Genomic DNA, 22,420 nt, shown 5'->3' with positions numbered 1-22,420 from the left:
TGTCAGGTCAGCAGTCTTTCCCATGATTGTGATTCCTACTGAACCAGAGACCATTTAAAGGCTCAGGAACCCTTATGGTTTAATTAGCTTATTAGAGTGGGACACTGAGCCTAGAATACTGCACCTTTTCACAACATTCACATTTTCTGAGATTGTGGATTTGGAGTTTTCATAAGCTGTAAGCCATCACAATTATGACAAATCACGGCTTGAACCATCTTACTTTGAATGTAATAAGTCCATCTAATATTAGTTTCACCTTTGCATTAGTGAAATAAACAAACTTTTGCACAATATTCTAATTTATCAAGTTCACCTGTATATGAGATGAATTGCATCGTGATAAGATATGCATTTTACATTTGGGCAAGACAGATTGTGTCCTCCCCCCCATCCTCCTAATCTACCAGGTATGCCCAAGAATATGCATGTTTCTTATTGGGCCATTCTTTTCTCTACTAACCATGTAGGCATCTCTCATCTGGTGATCAATAAATCGCACTTGCATTCATTCGGGGGAGACATCCTCTTTGGGAGGAGCATTTTCTTATGTCGTGGGTATTCAAAACGCTGAAATTAGACTAGCCTTATTCTTTATATTCAGTAGGATAAATCCTCTGATCTGTATTTAAGGGAACTTGTATGTAATATATATTTTTTATTTCTAGACTATTTCAGCCTTGAGCACAACAAACCTTAGAAAACTTACATTACCTAATTTATGGGGCTCCCCCATAATCTATAAACATTCAGATTTGAAGTTAAATTTACCCCTCTTGTACATTTTTCTTGTACAGTTCCCCTTTGAACTGATACCAAAGCCTTTGCTCTGATAGGTATGACACCATCAATGCCCCCCCCCCCCCCCCCAATATATAGAAAAGCTTTACATTATTCTTTGCTTTTTGAGTGGCCAGATAATCTTTTTTGGCTACCTTGAGGAGTGCATCACTGCTGGTTTAGTATTGGGAGTTGGACATCTTTTTTGTCACCTTGCCTCTTTATGGAGGTCTTTCTGCCTCTCTTGGATTCGTCCCCACGTCTTTGAGGTCAATCAGGCAAGCATTATATTTAACTTCTTATAATCCCCCCACCCCAAAATACCCAAATAATTCTCAAAATATAAATGTTTTAATAGATATTTATGAACTTTTCTTAGTCTATGTTTTGTTTAGTAGCATCTACCCAATCTGTCCTGAGGAAGAGTGTGTGTATGTATATATATAATATATATATATATTTACACACACTCTTCCTCAGGACAGATTGGGTAGATGCTACTAAACAAAACAGACTAAGAAAAGTTCATAAATATCTATTAAAACATTTATATTTTGAGAATTATTTGGGTATTTTGGGGTGGGGGAATTATAAGAAGTTAAATATAATGCTTGCCTGATTGACCTCGAAAAGACGTGGGGACGATATATACACACACACATATACACACACATATACACACACATATACACACACATATACACACACATTTTCTTATTTAGACTGCGAATTTAGAGATAGTTTGGCATATAAGGATTGACAAGTCCTACGTACTAACAGACTCCAACAGTGTTTATTATTGGAAGATCATGTTTGCTGTACAATATATTGCTTTATATTACAGTGTTATTCACTCCCAGCTTAGTGGGAATTCCAGTAAAAAAAAAAAAAAAAAAAGCCCTGTTTGTTCTTGAGGGTAAAAGCGAATCAGACATCTCTAATGGTCTGCCTTCCATTTGAATATCCACACTTGAAGGTCTTCACTTTCACACAGCTGCTGCCGAGCCTTTTTGAATGTGTTTTTTTTTTAAGAAGTGGCACATTCAGTAGGTGAAGATTATGATTGAACTCCCTTTTCTCACCATGTACACTTTTCATGAGGCAACACATTGCAGGTACAAAAATGCCACCACAATGAAAATTTCAGATGTCTGGGACTCCTTTCTTGATAATGGGATAAAAAAAAAAAAAAAAAAAAAAAAAAAAAAACACAACAACCGTACCTGCTTAGTACTAGAAAGAGGGCAATCAAACACTTTCCCTCAGATTTCAGGGATAAAAATCAAGAATTAGATGCGCTTTTCTGTTAGCTGTTCACATATGCAGTCACTTTGAAGAAGGGGGGGGGGAGGAGTCCCAGGAAAACAAGTGTCCAAAAGTTAAATATAAAACTGGTGGAATGCTAACTGGTCCATAAAGGGCTGTACTAAATTGTCTGTGGCAAAGTAAAATACAAGACCAAATGTTATTGAGATGGGCAGGGCAGGTAAAGCCTTCTTGAAAATGGCAAGGAGTAAAAGAGTAAGGCACAGACCCTGCAACGAAAAAAAAAAAAAAAAGCAAATGGGGATTACAAGAAAACACTTTGGAAATTTTTTTTTTTTACTGTGGGACAGTGAAAGTAATATTTACAGTAGCCATTTGCTTTTTTGTACTTAGGGCTAATTTTAGATTTTTTGAAAAAGAGAAACACACAGATATTGGCGCTGCAAACCCCGGTATATATAAAATAAAGGGATTTTTAATACAGCTTACCTGTAAAATCCTTTTCTTGGAGTACATCACGGGACACAGAGCGGCATATTCATTACTATGTGGGTTATATGGAGTACCTTCAGGTGATGGACACTGGCAATCTCAAACAGGAAGTGCCCCTCCCTATATAACCCCCTCCCATAGGAGGAGTACCTCAGTTTTGTAGCAAGCAGTATGCCTCCCAAAATGGTCCCCATAAGAGGGGTGGGAGCTCTGTGTCCCGTGATGTACTCCAAGAAAAGGATTTTACAGGTAAGCTGTATTAAAAATCCCTTTTTCTTTCTCGTACATCACGGGACACAGAGCGGCATATTCATTACTATGTGGGATGTCCCAAAGCAATGCTTACAATGAGGGGAGGGAGAACATCTTCCCAAGACAAAAGGATTTAATTTAGAGATATACTTAAATCATAATAAATCCAACTTAGTTGAGAAAAAATAATTTTTAAATTTAACTCAAAAAGGGAGCCCCCGGAATCCGAGGGTCTCAAACTGCAGCCTGCAGCACTGCCTGCCCAAAGGCTGCATCAGTATTCCTTCTTACGTCCACCTGGTAAAATTTAGTAAACGTGTGGACAGAAGACCAGGTTGCCGCCTTGCAAACTTGAGCCATAGAGATCTGGTGGTGTGCTGCCCAGGAGGCGCCCATGGCCCTAGTAGAATGAGCCTTTAATGATAACGGAGGAGGCAACCCTTTCAAGCCGTAGGCCTGAGAGATTAACTGTTTAATCCATCTCGAGATGGTGGATTTTGCAGCTGCTTGCCCCTTCTTGGGCCCATCCGGTAAAATGAACAACACATCTGTTTTCCGGATCTTCTCTGTAGCTTTAAGATAGGCCTTCATGGCCCTGACAATATCCAAGGTATGCAGCAACCCTTCCTTTCTGGAAGTAGGTTTAGGGAAGAAGGATGGTAATACCAAATCCTGGTTTAGATGAAAACTGGATATAACCTTCGGTAGGAAGGAAGGATGAGGGCGGAGAACGACCTTGTCCTTATGTAAAATAAGATATGGTTCCTTACAGGATAAGGCTGCCAGTTCCGATACTCTTCTGTCGGAAACTATGGCGACCAAAAATACTAACTTCCTTGTTAGTAAAACCAAAGGAATTTCAGCCAACGGCTCAAAAGGTTGTTTCTGTAAACTTGACAGAACAAGATTTAAATCCCATGGACAAAGCGGGGATTTAACTGGAGGATTAATACGTAAGACCCCTTGAAGGAAGGTCTTAACTAGCGAGTGGGTGGCCAGCGGCCGCTGAAACCACACTGACAAAGCTGAAATCTGTCCTTTGATTGTGCTTAATGCCAGTCCTTTATCCACTCCTAGCTGGAGAAAACTTAATACTCTATCGATGGTAAATTTGCGAGAAAGCCATCGCTTGGACTCACACCAGCCTACATAGGCCTTCCAGACCCTGTAATAAATCACCCTAGAGACCGGTTTCCTGGCTCTGATTAGGGTAGAGATTACTTTCTGAGACAGACCTCTACCCCTGAGAATCAGGGATTCAGCTTCCAGGCCGTCAAATTTAGATGCCGTAAGGCAGGGTGGAGGATCGGACCTTGCGATAGCAGGTCTGGCCGTAGAGGAAGAGTCCAAGGGTCTCCCACTACCATCTTCAGGATTAGTGAATACCATGCCCTTCTGGGCCATGCTGGAGCTACCAGGATGACTGGTATGTGCTCCACCCTGATCCTGCGCAGCAGGCGGGGTAGTAACTGGAGCGGGGGAAATGCATAAAGAAGTTTGAACTGATGCCAAGGGCAAACTAACGCATCGGTTCCGCAGGCTCTGGGATCCCTTGTGCGGGACATGAACCTGTCTAGCTTCTTGTTTAGTCTCGATGCCATGATATCCACGTCCGGCACTCCCCACTTCTGGCAGAGTGTCTGAAAGACCTGTGGATGCAGAGACCACTCCCCCGGCAATAGAGTCTGGCGACTTAAGAAGTCCGCCTGTAGGTTGTCCACTCCGGGAATGAATATAGCCGATATGCAGGGCACATGGGCTTCCGCCCACAAGAAAATCAAGCTCACTTCTTTCTGAGCGGCTTGACTCTTGGTTCCCCCTTGGTGATTTATGTATGCCACCGCCGTGGCATTGTCCGATTGTATTCTCACCGGGAACCCCTGCAGTTTGGACGTCCAAGCCCTGAGGGCTAGTCGGGCAGCTCTGAGCTCCAAGATATTGATGGGCAACTGCTTCTCTGCCGCTGCCCAAGTGCCCTGGCGAGTGCAACCATCCAAAATTGCTCCCCAGCCGATCAGGCTGGCGTCTGTGGTTACTATCTTCCAGGTCACAGGACTGAACGTCTTTCCCTTCAGGAGATTCTGAGGGTTTAACCACCAAGATAGACTTTGCCGGACTCTTGGTGAGAGTGGCAAAGGAATATCCAAGGCCTGAGGCCTCTTGCTCCATGCTGACAGGATGGCTGCCTGCAGGATGCGAGTGTGGCTCTGAGCATACGGTACCGCCTCGAAGGTGGCCACCATCTTGCCTAGTAGCCACATACATAGGCGAACAGTTGGCTTTCTCTTGCTCAGAACTATTTGTATTAGCTCTTTGATGGCCTTGACCTTTAATAGAGGTAGGAACACCCTCTGTTGTTCTGTATCCAATCTCATGCCGAGATATTCCAGCTGCCTTGTGGGCCGAAATGCTGATTTGTCTCGATTTAGGACCCAGCCGAACCTCTCGAGTTACTGAACCGTGAGGGCGACTGCTCGTTCCAGGCCAGGAAACGAGTGGTCTACGACCAAGAGGTCGTCCAGGTAAGCTAGGACCGTGACCCCTTGGGTCCTTAGATTGGCTAGGATTGGGGCTAGGACCTTCGTGAATACCCGGGGGGCCGTAGCCAACCCGAAGGGGAGCGCCACAAATTGGAAATGACGCTGAGCCACCGAGAAGCGTAGAAATACCTGATGTGGCTGAAAAATTGGCACATGAAGGTAAGCATCCTTTATGTCTATGGACGCCATGAAGTCGTCCTTCTGGAGCACGGCGACAGCTGACCGAATAGTTTCCATCCGGAATGAGCGGACCTTTAGGTACGCATTTACTCCCTTTAAGTCCAAAATTGGCCTGACATCGCCGTTGGGCTTTGGGATGATAAACAGGTTGGAGTAGAACCCCAAGCCCTGTTCCTGGACTGGTACTTCTACTATCACCTTCTGGCACAGCAGATGATTCAATGCCGCCATCAACGCGGCTCCCTTCACCGGGTCGCCTGGTACTCTTGACTCCTGGTAATGAGGAAGAGGGAATTCTGAAAATTCTAGTTTGTAGCCCGTGGCCACGGAAGACCGTACCCAGCAGTCGGGAATGCTGGCCTCCCAAACTTCTGCAAAGAGACGTAGCCTTCCCCCCACCATCGTGGGTGGGGGCGCCCCTTCATAAGGCCGACTTGGGGGCTGGCTTCGCAGGCTTGCGGTACCACTGCTTCTTGCCCCCAGTGGCTTGGCCTTGTGGCTTATTGTTAAAGCCTGATCCTGCAGGAGGCCGTCGATACTGTCTGGTATTAGAGGGCCCCTGTCCCGGGGAGGGCTGGCGCTTAAACGCGGGCCCTCTGGCTTTCTTCTTGACTGGCAAGAGAGTGCTTTTGCCGCTTGATATAGTCTGAATATATCTATCCAGATCTTCTCCGAAGAGTCGTCCTCCATGGAAGGGAAACCCTACCAGGAGCTTTTTGCATGGGGGCTCAGCCTCCCAACTCTTCAACCATAAGAGCCTTCTCATATGGATTAGAAATAAGGATAAACGTGATGCCTGCTGGATGGAGTCCTTGATAGCATCCACCGTAAAGCGTATAGCCCTCGGTATATCCGAAAACTCCTCTGCCTGCTGGGCAGGGATAAGTTTAAGCATTTGCTTAGTCTTATCTGATAATGCTTGGGTAATTCCAATAGCAGCCACAGCGGGCTGAACTATCGCCCCCTGCTGAAGTAAAGGAGGCTTTCAGTAATGTTTCCAAGCGTTTATCAACCGGATCCTTAAACACCTGTACGTTTTCCACCGGACAAGTTAAAGATTTGTTCACATAGGAGATGGCTGCGTCCACCGCCGGGGGCGCCCATCTTTTGGAGAATTTCTCCTCCATAGGATATAAAACAGAGAATTTTTTAGGTGGTAAAAAGACTCTATCTGGCTTAATCCACTCCTGAAACATGACCTCCTCGAGTAGAGGATGGATCGGGAAAACTGCGTTGCTTTGAGGCGTTCTTAAAGAGCCTTAAGCTGAACCACCGATACTTGAGGTTCTGGTATGGGTAACTTAAATGCCTCATGGACCATGTCCGTTAAGGCCTGAACCCACAAACTTTCCCCTTGGGAGGCTGAACCAGACCCCTCAGTATCCAGATCCTCGATCTCTGAACCACCCTGGTCAAAAGCGTCAAGTCTATCCAATTCCCCTAGGGAAAGGATTTCTGTGTCTGAGGGTTCTTGCTCGGGTGACGGAGACCTAGTCCGCTTTCTACCCGATATAGCTTTAGCTATCCTTTTTGCCATTCTTTTCTCTAGTTCACCTAAAGAAACAGCAAGAACTCTCTCAGTGACAAAGCCGGGGTTGGACTGACCTGGATCAGCCCCAGCACCAGATCCCCCAGGTCCCATCAAGGCGTGCCCTGATATGTCCTGTGGGGAGAGCAGCGGCATAGCCGTGTCTGAGCCCTCGGATTTTGCGGGGGAATCCCCACCCCTTGTACCCTCTGACCCAGAAGGCATGGTACAATACCGAGGTACACCTGCTATCACCCAGCCACAGACGTAGCTAAGGGGATCTGTCGGTTTGGGAGCGATAGAGACTAACGCCCAAACTGAGAAGGGAGATCAGCAGTTCTTTCCCTTCTTCTTTTTCTTTTTTTTTTTTTTTTTGAAGAGGAAAAGAAACCACTCTGTCTCCCACTAAGTATTGCCAATAGCCATCTGCTGAAAAAAGGAAAAGAAAACCTATCTGTAGGTTTGACAGTCCTTAGAAAAAACTGCAATTCTTCCTTTCGCCACCGGGTGTCCTCGGCGTGCTCCGCTCTGTGTCCTCCTCTCCTCTAGCTCAGGAGGACACTGAGCTCTTGGCAGCTAATGGAAGGACCTCCCCTTCCTTTATTTGTGATTCGCCGCCCACCGGGACGCGCCCCCACCACGGAAACGGCGCGAAAATCGTTTATATCTCGGGCACGCGCGCCCGTCGGCGGGGGCCATCACACATGGGAGGACGGAGCAGCGCAGGCACCCAGGCAGGTAAGCCCTTTAGGTAGGTCACAGACCTCCTTTTAGCATGGGAAAAGACTCCCCTCTTACAGAGATCCCACACCTAGCGCCAGCAGCCCAGCTAAACAACACTTACCAGGGAGGTCACATATTACTGGGGAAAAAAGATTGAATCATCCTGTCTCTGTCATAGACATAGTGATTCCTTGAAAATGCAGAGCATACCCAGGCCTGTCCCCCTGTGCACCCCCTGTAGGGAACCTGCTAAGAACCAAGTTCCGCAAGCTCCCCCAATACTTACCTGCTCCATGCCGCAGGACTTTTGCACAGCAAGAGGTCCAATCTTCCCCCATCTCCGTGGGTGGCGTCTAGACCTTCAGGCCCTGGGTTCCTATGAAGGAGCCACTGTCCTGGGCCTATATAGCACCCTGGCAACAGAAACATTAGGCCCCCAAAGGTTTCTAAGTTCTGGGCCCAGGGTCCAGCTCTCTGAACAGAAAGCATTATGGGCTACACCCCAATGGTTTGGGGTCCGGTTGCTGACCACTTTAGCACTGAGGCCTTTGGACAGAACCGGTTAGCCCACCTTAATCCCAAGGATGTGGAGGTAAGCTAAACCATGACCAACACCTAAGACACTGGCGAAAAAACTGAGGGAGGGGGTTATATAGGGAGGGGCACTTCCTGTTTGAGATTGCCAGTGTCCATCACCTGAAGGTACTCCATATAACCCACATAGTAATGAATATGCCGCTCTGTGTCCCGTGATGTACGAGAAAGAAAGGACATTTTCCCCGGTGGGGCTTTGGACAGCAATATAAACGTGATCGAAGAACTATTTGTAGAATAATAGTATAAAGCATATTTATTTGAGAGTTGTCAAATGTCAAAACGGTCTGGCCAAATAAAATCCTGCATAATCCAATATTGCCATACATACAAAATGTAGAACAGGAGTACCATACATGCAAAGTGTAAAACAAGATTGCATAGCATATGTAGTCAGGTATATATCCCCGATGCGTTTCGACCATGGGGTGGTCATCTTCAGGGGGATCGTTTACTCCAAGAGACATATAAAATCATTCCAAATATTCAAAACATATGATCATACATCACAGTGCAAATATGGCGTGGCGATATAGTTACCGCTTAAAAAGAGGAGTAGACAGTTGCATGGCCGGGCAGGTCAGGAAACTGTGGAGCAGTCTGGAGGATCCTGCGGTCACCCGCCACCCCCCCCCCACACAGGGGGAGGGAGCCCAACCCTGTGGGCTTACAAGAAGCCACACCGGTGACCGTGTGGCTTCTTGTAAGCCCACAGGGTTGGGCTCCCTCCCCCTGTGTGGGGGGGGGACACACACACACACACACACACACCGCACGATCCTCCAGACTGCGCCACGGTTTCCTGACATGCCTGGCCATGCAACTGTCTACTCCTCTTTTTAAGAGGATGCATGTATGGTACTCCTGTTCTACATTTTGTATGTATGGCAATATTGGATTATGCAGGATTTTATCTGGCCAGACCGTTTTACATGTTTTATTTATTGTAATTAATTATGACATTTGACAACTCTCAAATAAATATGCTTTATACTTTAACAAATAATTCTTCGATCACGTTTATATTGCTGTCCAAAGCCCCACCGGGGAAAATGTCCTATTTTAGTTTTTTTAACCCTATTATGTTACTGGCCGATTAATCGATGAAAATTGTAATCGATTAATTTCATAATCGATTAGTTGTCGATCGATTCGTTGTTTTGGCCCTACACAAGACACATGTTTTGAATCATGGTGTGTTCACACTTGTGGACTTTATGCTACCAATTTAAAGCATTATATAAGGTTTGTGTTTTTCTTATGACACTGTAGGTATGATGTCTTTACTGTCAGTTTATGATCGTTGGTCACACATGATTTTTCATAATTAAGAGTTTAAAGAGATTGTGTTGCACTATTTTTTGATTTATATATCTTACTAGCCTTTACCACCAAGTGTCAAGAAAAAAAAAAAAAAAGTCAGCACCAATCATACATTTTATGAGCACACATGAACTGGTGCATTTTATAGTGCTAGTAAAGGAGATGTGTTAACTGCAAAAATTAGCTCAGCATACTCTGGCAGTCATGTCCCTACTGACCATTCTTAAAACAGGTGCAAATCTCAGAGCAAAAACACCTTAAAGCGGGGGTTCACCCTATAAAATAAAAAAAAAATTTTTTTTTTCTTCTAGCCTAAAATTCGGCATTGTAGCGCGAGCTACAGTATGCCGGTCTTAATTTTTTTATCGCCGTACTCACAGTGTAATCGTACATAGTAGATTCCATCTGCCCACGGGGAATGGGCGTTCCAATCCAGACGGAAGGTGATTGACGGCCGGCTCTGGCGCGTCACGCTTCTCCGGAAATAGCCGAAATAGGCTTGGCTCTTCACGGCGCCTGCGCATAGTCTGTGCGCAGGCGCCGTGAAGAGCCGAGACCTACTCCGGCTGTCTTCGGGGAGCGTGACGTGCCAGAGCCGGCCGTCAATCACCCTCCCTCTTGAAAGGAACGCCCATTCCCCGCGGGCAGTCAGAATCTACTATGTACGATTACACTGTGAGTACGGCGATAAAAAAATTAAGACCGGCATACTGTAGCTCGCGCTACAATGCCGAATTGTATGCTAAAATGTTGTTCTGCAGGGTGAACCACCGCTTTAAGACTTGGGTATGTGGATTTCAGAGTCAGAAGGCAAAAGGAAATATACACTTTAACCTGCTTTCGTCCTGCTTCCGAGTGGTTTATGATTAGCTTATGGATTTTTCTAAGCTGCTTTAGCATTTGTAGGGACTGGATTGGGAAAAAAAAAAAAAGTGGACAAAGACCTATGTACACAGGTACTTTCTACTTTCAGAACTTTCACTGAGAAACAAAATGTGTTTCATACTTACAATTAGAATGGCAACAAAGCAAGCCAATGTTGTGTTCCAGTCTCCACTAGCTGTGGCTGAAGCCTTCCCAACAAGGACACTGTAGAATATAAAGTCGCCTAGTCCCAGTTTCACTCCACCTAAAGAGAAGTTTACAGAGTACAGATAAAGCTCATCAGATTAACCTATGCTAAAACACAGGTATAAAAAAAAAGGCACCTACAGATGTTTGGCTGGATCATACATGACTCAAATGGCAAACAATCAATCTTAAGGAACAGGCTCAGAAAAATTAGACTCAGGAGATCCACTTATCTCCCTGCAAAAAGAGAACCTACCAACATTCAACCTAGCTGATAAACTTTTTCTTCCTTCATCCTTCAAAATGGAGAACCTATCAACATAAAAACACCAAGGTTATGCTCCACAGGTCATGATACTAAGGTTACTTCCACACTGAGGCACTTTGCAGGCGCTATAGAGCTAAAAAGCGCCCTGAAAGAGCCACTCCTTTCACTCCAGTGTGCAAGTCTGAGGGCTTGCACACTGGAGCTGTGCGCTGGCAAAACAGTAAAAAAAAAAAAAAAAAAAGTCCTGCTAGCCGTATATTTGTGGTGCTGTAGGATCAGTATACACCGCTCCTAAAGCGACACCCCTGCCCATTGAAATCAATGGGCAGCGGCGCTGAACCGATGGCAAAGCGCTGTTTTGCGGGCGGGTTTTAACCCTTTTTTGGACAGTGGGGGTTAAAAGTGCTCTGCTAGTGGCCGAATAGCGCCGCAAAATGTCAGAGAAAAATGTCAGCTGCTCAGCCTTCTAGAAATCCCTGAGATTTTTTTCTGCCAAAGAGATCTGCAGCTGCGTATTCACAAAGACTAGTACTACGATTTGGGGAAGGGGGAGTGAGGGGTTATTCTGAGCAGATGTGATTTTATAGTTAACCAGTAGAAAGTGGAGAAGTGTGTTATAAAGTGTACAGTGTTAAAGTTCAAAAGTCCATGTAAAGTGAATAAGATTTTTGAACAGTCCTTTAGCTCTTAAAGCGACACTAAATTCCTATTTGAATGCATAGTCTTAACTCCAAAAAAAATATTATTGCTCTCTGGATTTTTTTTTTTGCTGCTGCGTTCCAACTTCTTGTTAGAGGGTGGCTATGTTCAATCTCCCACATTGGTCCCAACTGTATGTAGGAAGGTTGCCATCCCCTCTTGCTTACTCCCATGATGGACTAGGGATTATGGAATTAATAGTGTGCATAGAACAGTGCAAATCAATGCAACCAACATGCACTGTTCGTATCAAACACCACAGTAAGAAATTATTTAATGAAAAAAAGATTCCACCGCCATTAGATGTTTATAGATTATTTTTGAAGAATAAAGAATTTCATTTGTGTGTCACTTTAAAGCATTTTTAGGGATTCCCAGTACAGAAATATAGTCTGTATAATTACAGGCTAGGTTTTGTCCTGTGAAACAGATACATAGGCAACAGCTCACACGGCGGCACAATGGCTTTCCTGTGCGAATCGCCATAGGTGTACGGGAACAGTGGTCAGGAACAGCTGTCAATCAAATCCAATAATGCGGCCACCGGGGGTGGGACCGAGTCATACACTCGGTGTCTATGGACGCCGACTGTATGACACGGGAACGTGCCCGCAAGGAAACACCCTTGGGGGAGAGCTTCCCAGAGGGGGTTAGCTATTGCGGGGAGGAGCCAAGAGAGCTGCCGTGGGACCCCAGAACAGCAGGATCGGGGCCACTCTGTGCAAAACTGCACAGTAGAGGCAAGTATAATAGTTTTTTTTTTTTTTTTACAAAACACCTTTACAACCCCCTTTAAAAATAAGCAAAAGGCCTCTCCCTTTGAATATAGAAGGGAAAAAAAAATCTACATAAACAGCAGCCCCTAAGGAAAGCAGACAGTCCAATGAAAAATTTTGGATGATCATTTTAAAATTCTGTAGCAGGGCTTTATCTTATAGCCACTAAACTGCAGAACATCTGTAGAATAAAATATGTATGTGTCTGACCTACTGATAGAAAAGCTGTGCAGTGTTTGTAGACCTCCTAGAGACTTTCCTGAGAAATGTCTGTGGGCTATGAGGTGGCTCACAAAGCACAAAAGAGTCTTGTTACATTCCTCATAAGGGAGAGAGAACAGATTTGAGGTGGAGAAACGTGTCCTGTAACAGCACACACCTGGGAGCACTAATCAGAAGAGACAGCTTTACTTCACGACAGGTGTGGTATAGGAATTCTCACTATTCTCTTGAGCCCAGGTTCACACTGGGTATGTTCTGCTTCGATTTGAGATGCGATTTCACATGTGAAATCGCATCTCAAATCGGCGGCATTTGCCGGCAATGACACTGTCCTAATCGGTGCGACGCCGCATCTGTGGCGCTGCACCGATTTAAAAAAGTAGTTCATGTACTACTTTTTGCGATTTCGGGCCGCGATTTACATAGACATCTGTGCAGAAACCTGCACAGATGTCTCTTAAATCGCGGCCGAAATCGGGACTGCCGGCGGGAGTGAAATCGTGTGAGTTCAGCTGAACTCGCACAGGGCTTCACTCCCGCAGCCCAGTCTGAACCAGGGCTAAAGCTTCTTTGCAGTTGGATAGCTTGTTTTCAGCACCAACATGTATTGTGTGTGGCCAGGTTATTCCATAAAGGTTTTCAGAGTCAATATTCTGACAAATGTAATTGTTTTCATTTAAGCTGGACTTCATTCACATAAGAAAACAAATGAACAAGCATTGTATGGTGTTTTATTCTGTTAAGACTTCGGAGTTGAAGCGCGTCCAGCAATTCCCTGAAATAGATGATACCAGCAGAACCAAGAATAATTTTGCTCCTCAGACGTCGTCCGTTAAAAAGTTGGCGACTATTTCCATTTTGCTCAATGAGAGCAACTGTAGCAGTTCCGTTTTCCATGAAAACATTGAATTTCTCTGTCTTAGAAAGCCATTTTCACAACTTTCACTAAAATGGTAACTATTAGATCAATGCCCATCCAGAAGAAAGCAATGGGTTTGTTTTAAAGGCCCTCTGTCCAGGAGTGCATACTCTCCTTTCCTTCACTCCCCCATAGCTCCATTCAAAAGTAGAGTAAAGAAAGAGCATAGTGTTGTAGTTGGAGCTTACACTAAGGTGAGGACTCCTTCCACACTCATGTGATAGGGCTGGGCCAATGACAGAGCACTGTCATACGTTCCTTCATAACAGAAGTATTGAGTTTTGATTTTTTTACCTCCCAATGGCTGAATGGAATAGCAGGGGAAGAAAATGTGAGCGACTTCGCTATAGGAGAGGGACTTAAGAGGAAGTAAACCTCCCTGGTTTGTTTGTACCTATAGGTAAACCTTACCTATAGGTACTTTAAATATCTCCTAAACTTGCACCGTTTAGGAGATATTTACTGTATACCCAGCTGATGACATCATCAGCGCATTCACTCTGAAGGAGAGGCCACACGTGCAGTTTCTTCAGAGCCCTGTTTCCCGTGATCGGCAGCTCCCGCAAGAGTGACATCATCGTGGCTGTGGCCACTCAGCGCCGAGCCCACGAACCCAGAAAAACAAAAACAAACACTGTCTCAGCTGTGTGCAGGTGTCAATGGAGGGCTTCGTTCTAAGGTATGCAATGCCTTAGTCTTACAGGTTTGTGTTTCCCCAGGGTTTACAACCTCTTTAAGCAAAATTTTTAACAGTCAACAGTTTTCCTTCCAATTAGATTTATAAATATATTCATATTTGGTAAACTACCATCGAGTACAGAAAACGTAATCTTATCCTTGGAATTTATTTTCCACTTCAATCATTTTATGGCAATCTACTTACGTTCTTCAGGGTCTTCACTTGGAGGTGCATTACTTGGGAGGGCTTGGACAACTGCTCGAGTTTCTGCGGTGGAACCAATTGGTCCAATTCTTGCATCCATGTGCTCCTCCCACTGAGAATCAAAGCCCCCATTATCATCAGATGTAGCAGCATCACTGCCTTCCTGGACTGCAGGCACTTTGTATGTAAAAATCCAAAACCAAATTAAAGCACGAAGATATATAGAACAAGCATGTATAATTACTGTTCAGGATGAAAGGTTAAACTAAATTTAGGACAAGATGATGCGATTCATTTTCAAATGATGCACTGTACAGTATACCATGCAATCTGGCAGTAAAAATGTACATGTTATAATTCAAGCTTGCCTTGCTGTTGAATATCAATAGAACTATGTAATGTGTGGACATGCATTCATAGCAATCTAATACATTAAAAGGAATGCTGAAAGATTTCTTTACACGTATATTTCGACTGCAGGCAAATTCCATTTATGGGAGAAAGCCAACAAAAAAAGTGATTGCAAATAATTCTTAGAATCTGTATGTATTTATATTAAGAAGTCGGTTTAGATGACAGATCCCCCAGATAGGCTATCACAAGGCACTGCTTGAATGTCATGGATTTATTTAAATACATTCCAAAATGTTTGAGTCTTTACTAAAGCACAATAATTGTATAGACTTTTGTATTCAAGGGTTTGTGTGTCTAGAATCTAAAGTGTCATTTAATGCAGAAAACACAGTGAGAAAACACACAGGACATGATAGTTTTTCTAAAGAGTTCTACTCCTTGAGAGATGAAACCCTACCTTGCATGTTGTATGTTGGCTTCTTTGAAACACTTTGTATGAATCCAGGATCCCCATCAGCCATCTTCACTAACCAGATCATTGTAGCTGTTGATGACATAAGATTCAATTACATACTGACCTACACTGGCTGCAACCGTAGTGAAGGGACACTGCTGGAGCAGTTTTCTTCCCAGGAAAATGCAAACTGTATGCTTTAAAGCCCATCTCCAGACAGATTTTTTTTTTTGTTCTGCATACAGCAGAATAGAGTTAAAACCAGTCAGTTCTCCTTTCCATCTTCCACATACTGGGGAGATTTCCACTTACTCCCTGCTGTCCTACAGCAAGTTAAGTGGACCTTATCCAGCAAGGTCACAGACCACAAAAAAAAAAAAAAAAAAATATTATATTATATATATTTTTGATGTTTTAACTCTTTCACTGCTGGTGACTTTGCCATTACTTCCACTTTACTTGTACACTATGGGACTTCTATTGTAGACCACGGGATGTCCCCAAACAATGAATTGAGGGGTGGAAAGCATAGCAAACAGAACTGCCAATGGGCTCACAAAGAATGTGAAAACACTCATAACGCTGACTAAGGTGGGAATAACTGACAAAATATCCATATTCTATAGGACCAAGTTTCAACAGCCTTGCCACCAAGGCACCTCTCACACTGGGGCGGGGGTAAAGCGTTGCCATTTTTAGCGGGGCTTTACCGTCAATTTTGCTGCACTTTTCGGCCGCTTTTACCCCCCGCTAGCAGCTGAGAAAGGGTTAAAACCACTGCAAAGCGCCTCCTCAGAGGCGGTATAGCCGCGGTGCCCATTGATTTCAATGGTCAGGAGCGGTATACACACGGCTCCTTCACTGCTCCAAAGATGCTGCTAGCAGGACTTTTTTTTACCATATTGCTAGCACACCGCACCGCTCCCTCGGGGCTTTCACACTGGAGAGACAGTAGCGGTTTCAGGTCGCTTTGCTGGCGCCATTTTTAGCATTATAGCGGCTGCAAAGCGACCCAGTGTGAAAGGAGTCTTAAGGCAGCAACTGAAAAGCAGGATGGAACTGGAGTCAATAGGCCACCTCCGAGTACCCGATTCTTCTGGCCCAAATTTGATGCAATGGTACCCTGACTGAGTGACCTTGCAGAAGGGAGAGCTATTACTGTAGAGACAATCTGATGGCTTTCCGTTAAGTTGATGGGGAATTCCAGCTCCTGGACAGTAGGGGAGCTGAAATCTCCTCCCCAGTCTCTAAAGCTGGAAATCCATTGTCGCCATCCTCTAAGGCATGTGAAGGAGTGACTTTACCAATTCCAGGGCAGGATTGGAGATCCAATATGCTAGGAAGAGTTTTATTTTGCTTGCTTGTCCCACGTCGTGGATATTTTGGGTTGAAGGGGTCTGGAGCGAGACGGGGCAAAGGTAACTGCCTCAAAAAGGAAGCTTGCATTATGTTCAGGACCTTTATGCTGAGACAACCTGAGGGGTGCAGATATGACGATGATCCACATATGGGAACTTAAGGAATACAATTTTCTCCTGAGGAAGGAAAATTCTGACTTGGGCTGTGCCCAAGATTAGACCAAGATAAATGTGTGAGGGCTTTAAAACAGAGTTTGGAAAGTTGATTTTTCAGTCAAAGGTTGGAAGAAACACAATAATTTGCACCCTTTTGAATTCAAAGATTGCACCCAAAAAAGGACATCTCATGCCAGAGTCGTACAAGGAGTCCGGGTGCCCCCTCATTGTGGGGATGACTTCTGGATAGGCTTGGGGGACATACGAGTCCAGAATTTGGAATGCAAGGAAGTGTTAAGCCTTGCACAACTGCGCAAAAACACAACTGTGCCACACATTAGGTATTATGTATGCCGGAGCAAGAGCGATCAATTACCGCTAAATTGATAAGCTGTAAACTTTTAAATCATCATCTATGGACGATTCAATATTAGTAGTTTTACAGGCATGCACAGTAGTGAGGCTTGACATATTCTGCATTCATGTACTCCATGCAACCTCATCTTTCATATTTTACGCAAAAAAGGGTACAATATTGAATTTGTGTGCACTAAAATTAATTCAAAGGGAAATTTTTGAACATTTAAAAAAACAGTAGTGCAATTACCATGCGACGTAAAAAAATGTAAATCATTTTATTCTACACGATCTAAACTGCGGGTTTTAATTAAAATTTAAAGTGTTTGTTCCCCCCCAAAAAATAGATTCTATTCCCTTAAGGCATGCAGAACAGCGCAGTGCTTGAGCAGTGTAATTTGGCCTCTTGTATAATTTAAAATACCTGGCTGATCCTGCCTGGTTCTGCCCTCCCCTATGTAAATGGTTTGGTTCATCATGGCTGCTGAGCCCTGACACCGGGGTCAGTTTATGTGTCTCCATGACCCGCAGACTGGGAGAGGATAGCAGTCATGTGAGCGCTAGGTGGCACTCGAAATAGATATTTTTTTTATAAAACACGTACTGTGGGGAACATAACGTGATTTAAAACAGAGGGGATTGTATGTTCCTGACAAAGTGGCTTTACAACCACTTTAAAGACTCACCTTTGTTCACTTATATTTTTCTAAATTCCAGCTCTCCCATGTACCAATATAGTATATGAACTTATTTTGCAAAAATAAAACAGCTTTTTAATTCTACACAGGCTTACCTCACTCTCTCCATAGCTGTTTAAACACACTACTCGATTACGGTTTTACTTCCTGGTCAGACTATAGGTCATGACACAGTAAGGAGTTGACCAGCTGATCTCATTAGCACACACTGCATCATCTACCCTCAGCTGGTCAACTCCTACCTTTGTCATGACCTATAGTCTGACCAGGAAGTAAGGCAGAACTGTGTTTTAACAGCTATGAAGAGAGTTAGGTAAGCCAGTGTAGAATTAATAGAAAACGGTTTTATGTTTGCAAAATAAGTACATAAATGCTATATTAGTACATAGGGGAGCTGGACAAAAAAAAAAAAAAAAGGTGGTGGTGAACTTAGCCTTTAAGTCAAACTTGGATAGATAAAATGCATCTCACTAAATTGGTACAGGCGACAAGGCTAGCAATTAAACCTTTTGCGTCTAGAGCCATTTCTGTATTTTATGCAAAAAAAAAAAAAAAGGCATTAAAATGATGTAAAACTCCCAAAACATAAAATATTTTTCAATAGCAGAATGCCTAAAGAATAAAAAATAGCTCAAATTTTTATGTCACTCAGTATTGGCGCAATGGTTTAGGAAACGCTAATATTCTGTGAAAAATACACCATTTAATCTAGTATACGTACAGGAATAGATTAAGGCTGGGAAGAGGGTTTCATTTCTCTCCTGGGCAGTTTCCACCAGCATACGAAGAGGCCCCTTCGGACACAAAACAGCTACAAGATCTAAATAAGAACACTGGATTAGCTAGGCCACAGCATTTATTTTTTACATCTTTTCATTGTAATCAAATTCCCCCCCCCCCCCAAAAAAAATTGTCCACAAAACCACCAGAAGCACTTATTAAAATGCAGATATATACACAGTACAAAATGTCTTTAACTTGTAACAAATTAACCATTAATCCTTTTACGACTGAAGGGTTTAGAAGCTTGGATGCCCAGACCAGGTTTAGCAGTGTTTGTAGGTGTCAGTCAACCTGCAGGTCGAGGAACACAGTTGCACATTCCTATTATTCTGCTGCAGAATTAAAGTGGTTCTAAAAGGCAGAAGGTTTTTTACCCATAAATACAAGTCCACTCTAACATTAATATCTCTAAATCTACTGGCATCCACGATCTGATGCCTAGCACGGGAAAAGGTAAGTCGAAAAAATCCCGAGGGGAAAACAGAGAACCTGCTCTCTACTTTTCCACTGTACAGACAATCGGTCGGGAAAACTCAGACGAGAGCTTTTCCTCAGGAATCACGACCGTGTTTATAACTCCATCTGAGTTTTTCCCCACAGGAAAACTGACAAAAATGTCCGGTTTCTGCTACACACGGCCGGGTTTTCTGACGTGAAAAAGTCAGTCGGGAATCCCGGCGGGAAAAGAGCTCATTCTGTGTCTATAGTCGCCGAATGTATGGTTAGCCCCGGTCATTGGATTTGGATTGACAGCAGCAAGAGCCAATGGCTACGCCGCTATCAATCTATCCAATCAAGAGCCGAAACCACATGGAGAAAAGGACAGCACGTCCCCAACGGGGGTAATTTGGGGCCAGTCACTGCAAGGTGTTTTCTTTACCTTAATGCATAGGATGCATTAGGGTGAAAAAAACACAAGGGCTTACAAGCCCTTTAAGGTAAAAAAAATCCTCTGTATGCAGCTCCCCCTGTCAATCCCACTTCTAAAGGCAGTTGGGCATACACAAGCAACCTTTTGCATGGATGCCATGCAAGCAAACCTTTTATTTTACTGAACATTGAGTCCAAAATATATGTAAAAATCATAAAAATAAAATCCACTTTGTAAAAATAAAATCAGCAATGTCAACGACTGTTTTATATCAGATTTACTATACACCTACAATTCTATTTTGCTAAAATGTACCTCCTCGCTAAATCATAATTTTAAATTTGTCAGACGCAAGATAGTATCAACATTGAGAACCAACTACCAAAAATCTCTTTCAGAACATGTGTTAAAGTGGTTGTAAAACCGCTTTAAGGCTTACCTGTAGCTACCCAGGATATCTCCTAAACCTGCACGGTTTAGGAGATATCCCTGTGTCTGCATGTGCCAAAGTCATCAGCACATGCGCACTGGGGCAAACTGAAGCAGTGGCACCTATGCACAGGAGTGATGTCACCACGGCTCCGGCCAATCACAGCGCCGTAGCTGTGATACCCAGAAGTAATCCGGGACGACATGACGGCAGCCAGAGGGGGAGACGTGGACCGATGCGGGGGCTTCGATCAGCGGTAAGCAATACATAATGAGCTAGTATGCTATGCATACTAGCTCATTATGTCTTTGTCTTGCAGGGCGTTTTGTTTTTGGGGAGGGTTTACTTCCTCTTTAAATCGATATGCATGCATCATCTATAAGTGCTAGTTTGTGCACTGAGAAGACATCTCTAGCAAAAAACACGGTAAAAAAGGGAAATAAAAGCCTAAACCAACCAAAGTCTGCTATCACTTAATGTATGTAGATAACATTAGCGGGTCCAGTGTGGCAAGCCCTTGCATAGCTATGCAGAGCTTGCACTCTACAATAACTAGAGATATCTTTCCTAACTGGGAGATTCCTTATGAAAAGCAAACATACAGATTCTACATACGGACTTATAAACTAAGGCTGGCTGTTATGAATCCTAGCGCCCTGTTTTCTTGTCTTCTTATAGGAATGAGAGCTTGGAGAAAAAAAAAAATGCATAAACTCCTTGAAAAAAAGTACAAAAGGTACTCAAAACTATTTTTTTTGGATGGGGTTTTAAAGGTTTAGAAACTTGGGCAAGTTTTTACTGTTGCCTCTATTCCCACTAGGACCTTCAACTTACTTGCCAATCCCATGGCATGATGTCACAAGGAATAGAAGTAAGGGGAAACCTGAAAAATTACAGATGTCACCTGAAACGAACAAGTAAAAAAATCCCAATAAGGACGCCTGTTCCAGAGGAACTTTTCTAGGGCAGAAATTCCTCACTTCGGGTATATTTGCGCTCTTCCTTTAGAGAGTCAAGTGAGGGGAACCTCCAACAGGAATACAAAACAGCAATAAAGACTTTACAGAGGTTCTAACCCCATTTCCTATTAAAAACAAAACAGTTTGTTAGAAGCTTAACTTAAATTTTTATGATGCAGACTTTGGCAAAAGACCCTGATTTATAAGAAGCACACTCACCATAAACCGATATTACTGCCAGGATGAGCCAAGCTGTCCATTCCGGAAGATATTTAATAAACACTAAAGCCATGAGCGCACTGATCATAATGAGATAGGCCTGCTGTAGAAGAAGGGGTCCTTTCCAGTGAATGCAGATCATGCCAACCACTCCAAAATTCCAGATCATCAAGGCCAGTGTAATGTAATCCATGGCAACGTTGTACGTCTTAAACACTTCACTGTAAAACAAACAATTTTCACATTCTATTTCTTCTAGACTACTAAACAGGACGGAAAAAAAAATTCTACAGCTTACGCTAAACAGTGGAGAATGTTTTTGTGAAAGAATCTCATACATAGCCAAACATGAGGATTGCCCTGTTAACCTTTTTCTAAAAACAGTTGTCTTCCCCCATCATATCAGTCAAATAGCTGTATTACTTTTTGGTCACTGACCCAGAATGTGCAGCACAGGCGTTCTGACTAAACTGTTGTATACTTGTTCTGAGTAAGCAAAATTAAAATGCTAAAAGAGATACAGGCAGGTAAACAGCATTTTAAAAATCAGTTCAGCAGTGGAAGCCTACTTATATTTTTCAATTCAGACCACATTTAAGAGCAATTCATGTTTCCCCCCGCCCCCCCGGGGGGAAACAAAAGAAATGTATCCTCCCGGAGATAAAGATGCCAAATGTGGGCCGTGCCGCAAAAAAAAGGGGTTTATTGATATAAAAATTTAGCAATCACATAAATACAGACACTTTGACACCCCTCACCAACACCCAATATAAAAATTAAAATGATTAGATAACGTTATCTAAATAGACACTGACTACATATGGGATGCATGCATGCAAAGTTACTCAGACTGGAAAATCAGCTGGAATTTGTCTTCAAAGCTTCAAACCCCCAGGGACGGGGGTGAAGACTGTCCTGGCTATATTACACTGCACACGGCAGCATGCTGTCTCTTGATTCTCTATCAGAAGAGAGGAAGATTTTGCAACATCAGCTGATTTCCACATATAACCTGGTCTGGTGAGCGGACTTACGGTCCTATTTCCATCTGTGTCTCCTATTTGATCACGTTGGCACTGTGCACTTAACTACATTGCTTGATGACTGTTGCTTCATTCAGCTGATCATCTAATTGCTATGCTGATGAACTTGATCTTAATGCCGCTATATTGCTAACCTGCTTTCTGCTTATATGACTTGGCTCCACAGTGTCCTTGACCTTCATGAATGCTATACCATGATAGCCCTCTCATATTGGACCGTGT

At 43.5% G+C, this 22,420-nt stretch overlaps 1 protein-coding gene across 3 annotated transcripts in view; it reads right to left on the bottom strand.

Moving 5' to 3' along the window:
• Positions 1-1,797: 1,797 nt before the first annotated feature.
• PSEN1 (presenilin 1) overlaps positions 1,798-22,420 on the bottom strand; it is an 83,667-nt gene continuing 63,044 nt past the window's right edge. For all 3 annotated transcript variants that reach the window (XM_040332760.1, XM_040332761.1, XM_040332762.1), the window contains 6 exons: positions 21,156-21,376; positions 18,615-18,713; positions 15,328-15,414; positions 14,517-14,693; positions 10,689-10,807; positions 1,798-2,315 (listed from right to left, as the gene is read on the bottom strand). In XM_040332760.1, coding sequence (XP_040188694.1) covers positions 2,160-2,315; positions 10,689-10,807; positions 14,517-14,693; positions 15,328-15,414; positions 18,615-18,713; positions 21,156-21,376 — 859 coding nt within the window. In that variant the 3' untranslated portion in view covers positions 1,798-2,159. The remainder of the gene's footprint in view (positions 2,316-10,688; positions 10,808-14,516; positions 14,694-15,327; positions 15,415-18,614; positions 18,714-21,155; positions 21,377-22,420) is intronic.

This window comes from Rana temporaria, chromosome 13 (genome assembly GCF_905171775.1).
Source record: "Rana temporaria chromosome 13, aRanTem1.1, whole genome shotgun sequence".
NCBI lineage: Eukaryota > Metazoa > Chordata > Amphibia > Anura > Ranidae > Rana > Rana temporaria.
The sequence above is the reverse complement of the archived record's forward strand: the minus strand, read 5'-3'. Positions and strand labels throughout refer to the sequence as shown.